Here is a 16051-nt window from a genome sequence, read left to right as displayed (position 1 = left end):
TGAGCTATCTTTCCGGCCCTACCATTTTTCTGTATTTTATTTATTTACTTATTTATTTCTGGTTTTTCGAGGTAGGGTCTCACTATATACCAGGCTGGCCTGGGATTCACTATGTAGTCTCAGGATGGTCTCAAACTCACAGTGATCCTCTTACAAGTGCTGGGATTAAAGATGTGCACCACCGGGCTGGAGAGCTGGCTTAGCGGTTAAGCGCTTGCCTGTGAAGCCTAAGGACCCCAGTTCAAGGCTCGGTTCCCCAGTTCCCATGTTAGCCAGATGCACAAGGGGGCGCACGTGTCTGGAGTTCGTTTGCAGTGGCTGGAAGCTCTGGCACGCCCATTCTCTCCCTCTCCCTCTATCTGTCTTTCTCTCTGTGTCTGTCGCTCTCAAATAAATAAATAAAAAATGAACAAAAAATAAAAAAAAAAAGATGTGCACCACCACACCAGCTTTTTTTTTTTTTTTTCCCTGAGGTAGGGTCTCACTCTAGCCTAGCTAACCTGGAATTCACTATGCAGTCTCAGCGTGGCCTCAAACTCATGGTGGTCCTCCTACTTCTGCCTCCTAAGTGCTGGGATTAAAGGCATGTATCGCCTCTCCTGGCCCATTTTTTTTTTAAATAAATGATTCATGTTTCCTGTGCAGTAATGAGAATAATCAAGCAAGGACCTGTGGTAAGAGAAACTGGCATGTGTGCGCATATGCACACACACACATACACAATCTATAAAATGGTCAAAATACATTGAACTGCTGAGCATGGTAGCACATGCCTTTAATCCCAGCACTTGAGAGGCAGAGGTGGGAGGATCGCTGATTTGGAAGCCAGCCTGGGACTACAGAGTCAGTGCCAGGTCAGCTTGGGCTAGAGTGAGATCTGGCCTTGAAAACAGGTTATTTATATTTCACAAGACCTCAGCTAATGTATTGAATGTCTTTTGCATCTACAGAGGATGGTTAGAACGAGAAAGCAGGTATGGTCTGCAGCCAGGACACAATTGGTTTATCATCTCCATGCAGTGGTGGCAACAGTGGAAAGAATATGTCAAATATGTGAGTTGAACCTATTTTTCTACATTTTTCATAAGATTTTGAACTCTGTCAGACATTCTGTGACTAGTGGTAGTAATAAAATGTGCTGGTTTAGGTAAAGGTTTGAAGTGGGGGCTAGAGAGATGGCTCTTGCTTGCAAAGCCTGGTGGTCCAGGTTCCCCAGTACCATGTAACTAGACGCCAAAGTGGTGCATGCATCTGGAGAGCACTAGCACGTCCATGCTCACTCTTCCTTCCTCCTCGTTCTCACCCCGCCTCTCTGCTTACAAGCAAATAAAAACATTCCTTAAAGATTTTCAGTATTCTTTTATTTTATTTATTTGAGAGAGAGACTGGGCACACCAGGGCCTCCGGCCACTGCAAACGAACTCCAGATGCATGTGCCACGTTGTGCATCTGGCTTACGTGGGTCCTGGGGAATCAAACCTGGGTCTTGTTTCAAAAAAACAAGAAATGAGTGGGGCATGGTGGCGTGCACCTTTAATCCCAGCACTTGGAAGGCAGTGGTAGGCGGATTGCCATGAGTTCGAGGCCATCCTGAGACTGCCTAGTGAATTCCAGGTCAGCTTGAAACAGAGTGAGAACCTATCTTGAAAAATGAAAGCAAACAAAAAAATCACAAAAAAAAGAAAAAGAAAATATGTTGGCAGGTGACACCAGTAATCTCAACTTGGAGGCTAAGACAGGAGAATCTTGAGGTCAGGTGACATAGTGAGATTCTATCTTGAAAGATAGAAAGGAGCCCCCAGGATTGTTGGTGAATGCCTTTAATCCAGCATTCAGGAAGCAGAGATAGGAGGATTGCTGTGAGTTCAAGGCCAGCTTGGAGCTACTGAGTAAGTACCAGGTCAGCCTATAAATAAAATAAAAATAAATAAAAAAATTTTAAAAAGGAAGGAAGGAAGGGAAGGAAAGGAATTAAAATACATCAACTGTAGTTACTGCTAAATAATGGAATCTAAATACAGAGGATATTTAATTTCTTCATGATTTTTTTTCTTGCATGCATGCGTGCATGGTGTATGCACATATATATGCCTTTGTAGTGCCCCATGCGCTGGCCATGGTGGCTGGAACAGAGTATCAGGTGTCCTGCTTCATCACTGGTCCTGCCATTCTCATTTTGAATCTCTTACTGACATGGGAGCTTGCTGTTTTTTCATGAGCCCAGGCCATTCCTAGTATCTGTTCTCCTTTGCAGATCTGGGTTATAAGCACACATAGCCAAGCCATATCCAGCTTATTTACTGGGATCCAGAGATTTAAACTTGGGTAATTTCAGGCCGCCCTCAGACTCTGACGTTTACATAGAATGCTCATTTAACCACTGACCCATCTCTCCAGTCCTCTTCATACATGTATGTATGTATGTATGTATGTATGTATGTATTTATAGTTGGCCTTGAATTTAGAGTGACTCTTTCTCTCTGCCTCCTGAGTGCTGAGATTAAAGATGTCCCCATGCCTGCCTAGTTATATTTTAAAATGGCTATAACCAAGTTTGAGGCCAATCTGGGTTACATAGCAAGTGCCAGGTCAATACGTACATACATGCATGAAAAGGTGAAGTCTGTATCATAATGAAATTTGGAGGGCTGGAGAGATGGCTTAGTGGAGGAGGCGCTGCCTGTGAAGCCTAAGGACCCATGTTCATTCAGTTCCCTAGTACTCATGTAAGCCAGATGCCCAAGGTAGCAATTTGTCTGGAATTTGTTTGCAATGGCCAAAGGCCCTGGTGTGCTCATTCTCTTGCTCTGTGTCTCTCTCTCAAATAAATATTTTAAAAAAATAAAATAAAATAAAATGGCTATAACCAATCCAGGATGATAAATAATAATTGTGCCATTCACTTTCTGAATGCTACATATTTTTCATAGCATTAAATGTTTTTTTTCTTTTCTGGCTGATTTCAGGATGCCAACCCTGTTGTAATTGAGCCATCATCTGTTCTGAATGGAGGAAAATTTTCATTTGGAACAACAATACAACCTATAGAACATGGTGAAGATAGAATTGGTAGCAACTTCAGTTATATGAATAACACAGAAGAGAAATTTTCAGACAACATTTCTTCTGCATCTGAAGCCTCAGAATCTGCTGGCAGTGGTAAAAATGACTTGACTCTCAGGCTTCGTCCTGGTTATGTTTTCTTTGTTTTGCTTTGGGGACTTTTCTTTTTGTTTTAATTTACTGACAATATTTATATATGTATGTAATATATTTTGCTCATATTAACTATTATCTTCCCATGTCTACCTCCCCTTCCTGGAGAGATGGGTCAGTGGTTAAATGAGCATTCTATGTAAGCGTCAGAGTCTGAGGGTGGAACCCTTTCTTTAGGGTTTTTTGTTTGCTTGTTTTTGAGGTATGGTCTCACTGTAGCCCAGGCTGACCTGAATGCAATTCACTGTGTAGTCTCAGGCTGACCTTGAATTGAACTCACAAGGATTCTACTACCTCTACCTCCCCAGAACTGGGATTAAAAACATGCACCACCACACTCAGGGTTTTGTCTTTGTTTGTTTGTTTGTTTTTGTTTTTATTGTTATTTATTTCTTAGAGACAGAGAGAGGGAGAGAAAGAGAATGGGCGTGTCAGGTTCTCTAGCCACTGCAAACAAACTCCAGATGTATACATGAGACTTAGAGAATCAAACCTGGGTCCTTAGTCTTTGTAGGCAAGTGCCTTAACTGCTAAGCCATCTCTCCAGCCCTGTTTTTTTTTTTTTTTTTTTTTTTTTTTAAGTAGGTCTCACTCTAGCCCAGGCTAACCTGGAACTCACTCTGTAGTTCCAGGCTGACCTCAAACTCACAGTGATCCTCCTACCTCTGCCTCCCAAATGCTGGGATCAAAGCTAGGCACCAGCATGCCTAGCTGGTTTTGGCTTTTGGATGGATGGATGGATGGATGGATGGATGGATGGATGGATGGATAGATAGATAGATAAATAGATAGATATTTGCAAACAGAGAGAGAGAATGGGCATACAAGGGCCTCTAGCCACTATAAATAAACTTCAGACTCATGTGCCACTTTGTGCATCTGGCTTTACGTAGGTATTGGGAAATGGACCCAGGTAGTTAGGTTTTGCAAGCAAGTGCCTTAACTGCTGACCCATCTCTCTCCAGTCCATGGGTTTTGGGTTGTGTTTTTTTTTTTTTTTTTTTCTGAACTAGTGTTTCACTCTAGCTCAGGCTGATCTAGAGAGTTCACTATGTAGTCTCAGGGTGGCCTTGAACTCACAGCAATCCTCCTACCATTGCCTCCCAAGTACTGGGATTAAAGGTGTGCACTACCATGCCTGGCAGTTTTGGTTTTTAAGGAACAGTCTCATGCAGCTCAAGCTGTCCTTGCACTTGCTATATAGCTGAAGATGACCTTAAACTTCTGATAATCATGCCTTTACCTCAAGTACAGAATTACAAACATGTTTAATTCTTAACTTTGATTGGTTGGATAGTTGGCATCAGATTCCCATTGGGAGGAATTTTTTGTTTTGTTTTTGAGGTAGGGTCTCACTGTAGCCCAGGCTGTTCTGGAATTTACTATGTAGTCTTGGGGTGGCCTTGAACTCATGGCAATCCTTCTACCACTGGTTCCCAAATGCTGGAATTAAAGGCGTGCACCACCATACCCACCCAGAAATAACTTTTGAATGAAGTAGTTAATTATATGGCTCCTTAAATTCTGAGGAGATGGCTCAGTGCATAAAGTGCTTGCTGTGCAAGTGTGAGTATCTGACTTCAGATCCCCCCCCAAGTAAAAGCTGGATTCTGTAGTAGGCTTTGCCAATCCCGGTGTGCCTATGGCAAGGTGGGAAGCAGAGAGAGGAGAATCTACCAGAAGCTCCCAGAACATCTAGCCTTGCAAACACATTAGTGAACAATGAGAAACCCTGCCTCAAAAGAGGTGGAAAGCCAGGCATGGTGGTGCACACCTTCCATCCCAGCACTCGGGAAGCAGAGGTAGGAGGATCTCCATGAGTTCAACGACACCCTGAGACTACATATTGAATTTTAGGTCAGCCTGAGTGACAGTGAAGACCCTACCTCGAAAAACCAAAAAAGAAAAAAAAAAAAGAGGTGAAAGGCCACAATTGATACCTAATGCTGTCCTCTGGTCTTCATATTCATGTTGTGGCACATGATAACCACCACACACGCACATATTCATACATTATGCACACACGCACGCACCAAATAGATTCTTGGAGATATTAATAGCTTTTTAAATAAAAACTTAGCTAGGTGTAGTGGACACACCTTTAATCCCAGCACTTGGGAGTCAGAGATAAAGAGGGTTGCTATGAGTTCAAGGCCAGCCTAGGACTATATAGTGAAATCCAGGTCAGTATGGGCTAGAGTAGGACCCTACACCAAAAATAAAGTAAAATAATTTTTTAAAATATGAAAATAACTTCAAAATTAGACTTCATTAATCTCTCAATATGAAAATTTCACTTTACATTAGTCAAATCTTATCTCTTGATTATTATTCATTCTGTTTTACCAATATTTCAGACTTCTGAAAACAGAAAATAAAATTTTCCATTCCATAACATGCAAAAATGATGAGTAATGTCTTAAGAGTTTGAACCCGAGGGCATTTTAAGATTCTTTTTTTTAAAAGAACTTTTTTGTTTATTTTTATTTATTTATTTGAGAACAACAGACAGAGGAAGAAGCAGAAAGAAAGAGAGAGAGAATGGGTGCACCAGGGCCTCCAGCCACTGCAAATTCAAACTCCAGATGAGTGCGCCCCCTTTTGCATCTGGCTAACATGGGCCTTAGGGAATCGAGCCTCGAACCGGGGTCCTTAGGTTTCACAGGCAAGCACTTAACTGCTAAGCCATCTCTCCAGCCCTTAAGATTCTTTTTGTTTGCTTGTTTTTGTTTTTTTGAGGTCAGGTGTCTGACCTTGAACTCAGAGAGATCCTCCTGCCTCCCAAATTAAGATATTTTTAACTCTTGACTACATGTTAATCTTGGGTAAACACTCCAGTTACCAATTGCTTTGTGGACTTCTATTTGTAATACTGCTTAGCCTGTGGGCTGCACATACAACAGAACCTTAGATAAGGCTAAGAAAAAAATCTTGTTTCTTGTTTGTGCCTTACAGTATTGTTCATAGTATTCAATTCCCAGCATCAAAAGTGAGAGGAGAGAAAAAAGAAGGAGGAGGGAGAAATGGAGATGGGGGAGAGAGCAAGAAAGAAGGAGAGGGAATGAGGGTGAGAGAATGAATGGACCTGAATCCTGGTGTTAGAGCTGATTATAGCACTTCTGACTGCTAAGTGTTTTGTAGTGTCAGGCAGGAAAAATGCTAGCTCTGCCAGTTTGCCTACTCTCCTCCATGTAAAGGGAAAGAAAATGTCAAAGAGGAGATAATGACACGGTGAGATTGAGAATCTTGCATTTTATCAGCAAAGTAACAGGGATCACCTCAATGAGTTGGGTTATAGAAGTATTAAAGCATCTTTGTCATACAGAACCATTAAGTTTCAGCTGAGTAAAAAGGACTAAAGGGAACGATTGGAAGCATCATGTACAGACAATATTTTAACAAATTGATCTTCAAGCTGGGCATACTGTCACACATCTTTAGTCCCAGCACTCCATGAGCTGAGGTAGGAGGATCACCATGAGTTAAGAGGCCAGCCTGAGATTACAGAGCGATTTCCAGGTCAGTCTGGGCTAGAGAGACCTCACCTTGATCCCCCCCCCAAAAAAAGGATAAATAAATAAATTATTACAATAGTCTAGAAAGGTGGTCAGATACTCAATTGGTAACATTTTTTGAAAGCTTTTATTCTATTTAATGCTATACTATCTTTTATCCAGAAGACTACATCTATACTCTCTGTTTTCTGTATATTTATGCAAATCTAAAACTGTCCTGACATAACAACAAGATATTGGATGTACTCAGTATGTGCACATTTGAGTTCATATCTTCAAACCTATTCATGTATAATAACTAAAAATAAGAGAGTCTATCTTCTTTTTTTTCTGGTAGGCTTTCTGTATTCTGCCACACCGGGGACAGATATGTGCTTTTCTCGACAACATAATATTTCTGACAATAACAACCAGTGTTTACTAGGAACCAATGGAAATATTCTTTTACACCTTAATCCTCAGAAACCAGGAGCTATTGATAACCAACCACTGGTAACTCAAGAGCCAGTAAAGGTAGGTAGTTTGACATTGTATCTTAAAATTGGTGTCTTTCAAGTAGCTAAAAAATTCAGAGGTTTTGAGCACATAGCAAAACATTGTGATTCATCTAAATTAACCTGTTTTAGATAGAAATGTCTTTTCATAGTATATTTCCATGAGATTATGCGGTGGCTTTTATTATACTACTTGCTTTGAAATTATACAGTGATCTTTGGAAATACTATTCTTATAACATCTATTGTGAAAATGTTATGTCATATATACATAGACTTTTTTATTCCAAAATGATAATTATTGTGGGGTATAGCTCAGTGGTAGAGCATTTGACTGCAAAATGAAAATTATTGTTTAAAAGAAATCTGTAAGAACCAGTCTTATTCCCAAATGCTTCAATGATTGCTTCAAATGATTTGTTGTGAGTTCCTTTTCTTAAGTAGTTTATTGCAAAGTCAAAAAAAAGTTTCTCATAAAAAATTCCATTTTCTTGCCTGGGGATATAGCTCAGTGGTAGTAATTTGCCTGTTGAGTGCAAGACACTAGGTTTGATCCTGAGCACCACTAGAAAAAATGGAGAAAGAAAAGTTTTCAGCAGTATGAAACTGGGAAATGGCATGGATTTGTTCTGTATCTAGATTTTCTTGATGTATGAGAGGCTTTATAATACTAAAAATCAATACTGATTCTTTCTAAGGCTACATCATTAACACTAGAAGGAGGGCGCTTAAAGCGAACTCCACAGCTGATCCATGGAAGAGATTATGAAATGGTCCCAGAACCTGTATGGAGAGCACTTTATCACTGGTATGGAGCAAACCTGGCCCTCCCTAGACCAGTAAGTATAGCTAATAGTGCCTTATACAATGAGAAGTATTGAAAAGAGTCTTTTTTTTTTTTTTTTTTGAGGCAAGCCCAACAGACTGGCACACGTGTGTGTGTGTGTGTGTGTGTGTATGTGTGTGTGTGTGTGTGTATACAAGAGAGCAAGAGTAAGAGAAAGAATTGGTGTGCCAGAGCCACTGTAATCGAACTCCAAACATGTATGCTACCTTGTGTGCATGTGCATGCTTGTGTTACCTGGTGTACCTGGCTTACGTGGGACCTGGAGAGTTAAACATGGGTCCCTAGGCTACACAGGCAAGCACCTTAACTGCTAAGCCATCTCTCCAGCCCAAGAATCTTTTTTTTTGTGGGGGGGGGGGGATGGAGTTTTGAGGTAGAGTCTCACTCTAGCTCAAGCTGACCTGGAATTCACTATGTAGTCTCAGGGTGGCCTCAAACTCCCAGTGATCCTCCTACCTCTGCCCAGGAGTGCTGGGATTAAAGGTGTATGCCACCATGCCTGGCTCGCAAGAATCTTTTTTGAAAAAATAGCTTTATTCAAAAAATTTTATTTATTGGAAAGAGAGAAAGGAAGTGACAGGCAGAAAGATTAAGTGTGGATGCACTAGGACCTTCTACCACCACAGATAAGCTTCAGACACATGTGCTACTTTGTGCATCTGGCTTTACATGGGGCTAGGAAGTCAAACCTGGGCCATCAGGCTTTACAAGCAAATGCCTTTAACTACTGAGCCACCTCTCCAGCCTGAAGAGAATCTTGTATTACTTTTCTATGTGAATTTTTAAATATATTTTTAGTTATTTGCAAGGAGAGAGCAAATATGAACAGGCAGATATGCCAGAGCCTCTTGCCATTGCAAATGAACTTCAGACACATACCCTACTTGGATCATCTGTCTTTATGTGGGTACTAGGGAACCAAACCTGAGCCAACCCAAGTAGACAGGCTTTACAAGCAAGCATCTTTAATCACTTGATCATTTAAACCACTTTCTAGCCTTCCATATTTTCATGTTCATAAGTTCCTTTTTTTCTTTTTTTTTTGATTTTTCAAGGTAGGGTCTCACTCTAGCTCAGGCTGACCTAGAATTCACTATGTAGTCTCAGGGTGGCCTCGAACTCTTGGCGATCCTCCTACCTCTGCCTCCCAAGTACTGGGATTAAAGGCATGTGTCACCATGCCCATCTATAAGTTTGTTCTTTATTGTAGCAGAATTCTCAGAACCTATTCAAATCACAGAACCTGAACAAATAATTATAGGATATGGCCCCCCCACCTCCCTTTTTTGGCGTTTTAAGGTCATGTCTTGCTTGCTGTAGTCCAGGCTGACCTGGAATTCACTATGCAGTCTCAGGATGGCCTTGAACTAATGACATTTCTCCTACCTCTGCCTTCCAAGTGCTGGGATTAAAGGCATGCACCACCATGGCCAGGGCAATATGTCCCATTTTATTCTTTCTCATATAACAACCATATGTTGATATGTATATATGATATGTTGACATTAGATTGAATAGCCAACATAGAGTAAGAAAGAATAGTCACTAGACTAATATAAAGTCAAGGAATTAGGCTGGAGAGAAGGCTCAGCTATTGAAAGCTCTTGCTTGCGAGGTCTGATGGCTTGGGTTTGATTCCCCAGTACCCACGTAAAACCAGATGCACAAAGCCACACATGGTGGTGCACGCCTTTAATCCCAGCACTTGGGAGGCAGAGGTAGGAGGATCACCCTGAGTTTGAGGCTACCCTGAGACTATATAGTGAATTCCAGGTCACCCTGAGCTAGAGTGAGACCTTACCTCAAAAAACAAAAACAAAAAAAAAACATTTTAAGAAAAGAAAAGAAAACCATATGCACAGAGTGGCTGGCCTTTAACTCACTGCAGTTCTACTTCTGCCTCCCGAGTGCTGGGATTAAAGGCGTGCGCCACCACACCTGGTTAAATAAAATACTTTTTAAAAAATAGTTCTTGCCAGGCGTGGTGGCGCACGCCTTTAATCCCAGTACTTAGGAGGCAGAGGTAGGAGGATCCCAATGAGTTCAAGGGTACCCTGAGACTACAGAATGAATTCCAAGTCAGCCTGAGCTAGAGTGAGACCCTACCTCAAAACAAAACAAAACAAAACAAAAAGTTCTAAAAAGGATTGCTAGTTGAGGGCTAGAGAGATGGCTTAGCGGTTAAGCGCTTGCCTGTGAAGCCTAAGGACCCCGGTTCGAGGCTTGGTTCCCCAGGTCCCACATTAGCCAGATGCACAAGGGGGCGCACGCGTCTGGAGTTCATTTGCAGAGGCTGGAATGGGCCTGGCGCGCCCATTCTCTCTCTCTCCCTCTATCTGTCTTTCTCTCTGTGTCTGTCGCTCTCAAATAAATTAAAAAAAAAAAAAAAAAAAAAAGGATTGCTAGTTCAATGCCAAGTGATTCTACCCCCCCAAACAAAGTCCTAAAGATTTGGTTTATACTATTGTTTTTATGTTTTATTGCCCCATTTTATGAAAGAGGGGTGGGGTTTCTGTTGCTCCTTCCACTTCAGCCTTCAAAATGCTCCCAAATACTAAAATTATAAGCATGCAGCCGGGCGTGGTGGCGCACGCCTTTAATCCCAGCACTCGGGAGGCAGAGGTAGGAGGATCGCCGTGAGTTCAAGGCCACCCTGAGACTACAGAGTTAATTCCAGGTCAGCCTGGACCAGAGTGAGACCCTACCTCGAAAAACCAAAAAAAAAAAAAAAAAAAAAAAAAAGATAAAATTATAAGCATGCCCCACCTGGCCTTGTCAGGTTTTCTGTTTTAGATTTGAATATTAGCTATATTGGCCTATTAGAACATGAGGCTGGTAATAAGCTAATCTTAAAACATAGGGCAGGGTGACAGGCACTTTATGTGGAAGAGGCTGCTTGTAACCTGTACCAATAGTGTAAAACTGAGTTCACACACCCAAATTTCTTGTTTTAACCATGTACAAAAAATAAATAAAGATGGGCATGGTAACACAAGCTTGTAGTCTTAGCACTCGGGAGGTAGAAGCAAGAGGATCATGAGTTTCAGGCCAGCTTGGGCTGCATAGCAAATTCTAGCCGACCTGTACTATATGAAAAGACCCTGTCTCAAAGAGCAAACCAAGCAAGTAAGCAATAGCGCCATGTATGAATGAAAAGATCAGTTATATAAGTAGAGTACAAGTAGAGTGGTTTTTTTTTGTTGTTTTTTTTTTTTTTTTTGGTTTTTCGAGGTAGGGTCTCACTCTAGCCATGACTGACCTGGAATTCACTGTGGAGTCTCAGGGTGGCCTTGAACTCACGGCAATCCTCCTACCTCTGCCTCCCAAGTGTTGGGATTAAAGGCATGCACCACCACGTCTGGCTTAGAGTGTTTTTAATATAACAAACAGTTCTGTCATCAATACTGACACTAGAAAGAAAACTTTGGGCAAATTTACAATTTTTTCTATGTATTAACAAAATGGGGGCCTTATCTACTGATAAGGTTTTGTGACATTAGTATACTGATAATTATGGGGTGTAGCATAATATGGATAAATGTGAGTAGTTTCAAGTTGTTGACTTGTATTTTCAGTTCTATGAGTTTACCTTTAATAGTTGGTCATTTATATGCAGTATATATATAAAGTATATAAATATAATGAGGATTATTATACAAAAGAAGTAGGGCCGTAATTAATAGTTAAGGGTTTTTATTTATTTGTGTGTGTGTGTAGATGCACATGTATGCATATGCATGTGGAGGCCAGAGGACAGCCTTGGGTGTCAGTCCTCAGGAATGCCCACATTATTAGGGATAGAGTCTCATTAGGCTGGAACTCACTAAGTTAAACTAGGCTGGCTGGCTAGAGAGTCCCAGGGATCCACTAGTCTCTGCCTGGTATTTTTATGTGAATTCTGGGGATCGAAGTTATGCTTGCATAACTCATTACCCAATGAGTTATCACCAGCCCATATTTAAGGTTATTTTTTTAACCCTTAATTTTGATTTTAAATGAAAGAAGCAGAAATAACCACAATGAAGTCTAATGTTGAAAGATTATTTTAAGGTGCCTGAATATGTTCAGATCTATGTAACTTAAATATATGTGAGTCAGTAAATTACCAAATAAAAATAGAGAACTGTTGAACATTGTTGTCAGATGGAGTTAGTGGCAAATGACTATAATCCTCAACAGGAAGGTCATGAGTTCAAGGCCAGTTTAGGCAAAATAGTGAAACGCTCTAAGAACAAAATTCGGGGCTGGAGAGATGGCTTAGCAGGTAAGTTGCTGGCCTGCAAAGCTAAGGACCCAGGTTCGATTTCCCAGAACCCACATAAGCCAGATGCACATGGTAGCACACGTGCCTGGAGTTCATCTGCAGTGTCTAGAGGCCCTGGTGTTCCAATCCTCTCCCTACCTCCATCTCTCTCTCTCTAATTAATAAATAAAAATAAAATATATTAAAAAGTAAAATAAAAATAAAAACAGAACTCGAAGTTAGGTTAAAATGGTTTTGTTTCTTTTAGAGTCATCACCACTTTTTACTTTTCATAAATATAGGTGATCAAGAATAGCAAGACAGACATCCCAGAGCTGGAATTATTTCCTCGTTATCTCCTCTTTTTGCGACAGCAGCCTGCCACTCGAACACAGCAGTCTAACATCTGGGTGAATATGGGTATGATGAGCCTAAGAATGTTTCCTCAACATTTACCGAGAGGTAACTTAAGAATGCAGCAAGAATGCCATACATTTCCTTAAAAATAAAGAAAAACTGAAAATCAGGTTGCTCAAAGGCTGGTGCCATGATACTAATTCATGTGCCTATCTGCTTTCATACAGGATCAGCAGAATCAGTAAGTCATTTGTCAGGTTTAGATCTATGGTTGTGTGCAAGTCTGGATGGGAATAGAGGCAAAAATCCCTCAATTTCAGCAAACTGAAAAGGGTTATATTTCTTTTCTAGTTTTAAACTTAAAAAATAAACAGAAATAGATTTTACTTTTTTTTCTTTTGAGGTAAGCCATTATAAATCGTTGCTGTATGTAACCTACCAATTATTGATTGGTGTTTTCTACCTCACTCAAATTATTAGAGTAATACTTGTTACGCTGCAGTTTTTTTGTTTTTATTTTGGCAAAACATGATATATTTTTCATGTTATACCTAAGAATGTTTTGCAAAAGACCAGTAATACAGAGTAAATAGAAATTTCAAAATGAAAATGATATAGTTGCTTTGATTGTAGGAGCGGTGTTTCTTTCTTGATGGTGGTGGAGATTGGGCTCGGGGCCTTGTGTATAGTGTATGCAAGTGCTTTGTCACCTAATCACATGCTAACCCTGATATATTCACTTTGAGAACTGCCAAGCTCCACCCCCCAAAAAAGAAAAACTCCATGCCTATCAATATAGTATGTGAATAAGTTCCCACTTTAATATATGCAAAAGGTTTCCCTTTGATTTCTCTCTGACTTTAAATTTATTGATGGATAGTGCTTGCTGTGAACTTTCCCCTTAAAATATTTGGATTTTTTTTTTTTAGCAGAAAAAGAAGTATTAAATACATCTGTTCACGCAGTCTCCGATTTTATGTTTACTATTGTCAGGATATTACAATAAAAAATATGCCTCAGTATGCAGTTGCTATCTCTACCCTTAAACCACCAATCCTATGTAACCATTAGCTCTCCTTTAAGTTTGAGCATAGTTATTTTTATGTCATCCTTAAAGGTTATATATATTCACACAATATGTGAGGACTATTTCATATAGTGTTTGGTAAGAATTATAGCAAGACAGTGGCTCTACCTAACCACTATTGTATTTAGAGAAACCATCAAAATCAAGGAACAATGAATAGAATTTCTATTAAACTATTTTTTTAAGGTAGGGTCCTACTCTAGCCCATGCTCACCTGAAATTCACTATATAGTATCAGGTTGTTCTCAAACTCACAGCAATCCTCCTATCTCTGCTTCCTGCATGATGGGATCAAAGGCTTGTACCACAACTCCTGGTTCTATTAAACATTCCTGATTTAACTTGCCAATAAATAGAAATATTAGCCTACTGTTCATTGTACCTGTAGCATGTCTGTTTTGTTTCTCTTTGAAAGATAACAATGACGGGCAATATGCGTTGTTGGGTTTTTAGTATCTGTAACTCTTGTGCTTATCCTAGATTTTTGCTGCTTCTGCAAGTTCCTGATTTGCAGGTGCTATTCAAAAGCACAGCATTATGTATAAGTGGCTGCCTGCTTAATGAGCTCAACTGTCTAGAACTCAAATTTTTGTATTATGGCTTACAAAAACAATGATTAACTTGAACACTATACTTGCAAATACTTCTGAATCCTAGAACTGGATTGTTCTGATGCTCCAAATTTGTTCTTCATTTGAAGCTTTATTCCTAATTGATTAGTTGTGACATCAATCATTAATCATTTTAAATTTGATAAAACTGCTTTCTTGCTGTAATCTTAAAACTAATACTGTGGTGTGTAATTGGAAAAAATTGTCCTTTTAATTTTTTAAAGCATTATCCTTTGCTTGCTGATAGTAAAAGATTTGCTTTGCTGTTTGTTTAAAAATTGATCATAGTTTTGTTTTATCATGCATCTTTCTCAAATACTCAATTTATTACAACTGTTTACTAGACTTTTTTGTTGTTGTTTTGTTTTGTTTTGTTTTTTTCAAGGTAGGGTCTCACTTTGGCCCAGGCTGACCTGGAATTCACTCTGTATTCTCAGAGTGGCCTCAAACTCACGGTGATCCTCCTACCTCAGCCTCCCGAGTACTGGGATTAAAGGTGTGCGCCACTATGCCAGGTGACTTTATTTGTTTTAAAGTAACAGGTATTCAAACCTTGCCATCATTATAATAACTATAGCATTTTCTGTAGTCAAGGTTACAGAAGTCATTATTCCTTAGATGATGTCTCAGCCTAACTTAGGTAAGTGAATTCTTAGAAGCTCTGAAAAAACAAATAATGCTAAAATTGTTCTTAGGTTTAATTAATAGATAAAGACACTGAAAACACATTTAATGGCATTTAAAAAGCCAAGCTATAGTGGTTAAGCGCTTGCCTGTGAAGCCTAAGGACCCCAGTTCAAGGCTTGATTCCCCAGGACCCACGTTAGCCAGATGCACAAGGGGGCGCACGCATCTGGAGTTCGTTTGCAGTGGCTGGAGACCCTGGCGCACCCCTTCTCTCTTTTCTCTCTATCTGCCTCTTTCTCTCTCTATCACTCTCAAATAAATGAAATAAACAACAACAACAAAAAAGCCAAGCCACTACTAAATAGGTAGAAAATGCTAGACTTACTACATTGATGTTAAGTTTGTGCTTTTGTTTAGTGTGCTTAACAAAATCTAAGCTGTCATAGGCAGAGATAACCACTTACATTATAGCTTTGATTATATAGTTAACCAGGATTTAGTAAGTTTTAAAATATTTTATTTATTTATTTATTTGAGAGAGAGAATGGGTATGCCAGGGTCTCTAGCCATTGCATATGAATCCCAGGTGCATGCGCCCCCTTGTATATCTGGCTTATGTGGATCCTAGGGAGTTGAACCGGGGTCCTTAGCAAGTTTTTTTAAACAACCTGTCTTTGGTTTTCATAATTTGTCATTTGAACCCTCCTGCTTTGAAGTATGTACTCTCCTTTCTTCTTCACTTTCTCTCTATGCAATCATTCTTCCGTATTCCATGGATTACTCAGCCACAGATTCAGCTAACCTCAAATCTGAAATAATTCAGAAAAAAAAGTTGCATATGTACTGAACATATGCAGACATTTATCTTGGTATTTTTCCTTATATTCTAATAGCCTTCTACATTATTAATTATAAGTGATCTAAAGATGATTTAAAGTATATGGGTAGTAACCGGGCATGGTGGTGCACCCCTTTAATCCCAGCACTTGGGAGACAGAGGTAGGTGGATCACTGTGAGTTGGAGGCCACCTTGAGACTACATAGTGAATTCCAG

The 16051-nt window shown here is 39.8% G+C and overlaps 1 protein-coding gene across 2 annotated transcripts in view; it reads left to right on the top strand.

The window, feature by feature from the left end:
• The window catches only part of Usp32 (ubiquitin specific peptidase 32), a 203785-nt gene that overhangs the window by 116404 nt on the left and 71330 nt on the right, over positions 1-16051 (top strand). The window contains exons 12-16 of one of the 2 annotated variants that reach the window (XM_045158505.1): positions 951-1053; positions 2967-3159; positions 7069-7244; positions 7924-8064; positions 12618-12735. In XM_045158505.1, the coding sequence (XP_045014440.1) occupies positions 951-1053; positions 2967-3159; positions 7069-7244; positions 7924-8064; positions 12618-12735 (731 nt within the window). Of the gene's footprint in view, positions 1-950; positions 1054-2966; positions 3160-7068; positions 7245-7923; positions 8065-12617; positions 12778-16051 lie in introns of both variants that reach the window. The other variant, XM_045158504.1, reaches the window with a different exon arrangement.

Source organism: Jaculus jaculus, chromosome 9, assembly GCF_020740685.1.
Source record: "Jaculus jaculus isolate mJacJac1 chromosome 9, mJacJac1.mat.Y.cur, whole genome shotgun sequence".
Taxonomy (NCBI): Eukaryota; Metazoa; Chordata; class Mammalia; order Rodentia; family Dipodidae; genus Jaculus; species Jaculus jaculus.
Note: the sequence above shows the minus strand (reverse complement) of the source record. Positions and strands in the feature narration are given on the sequence as shown.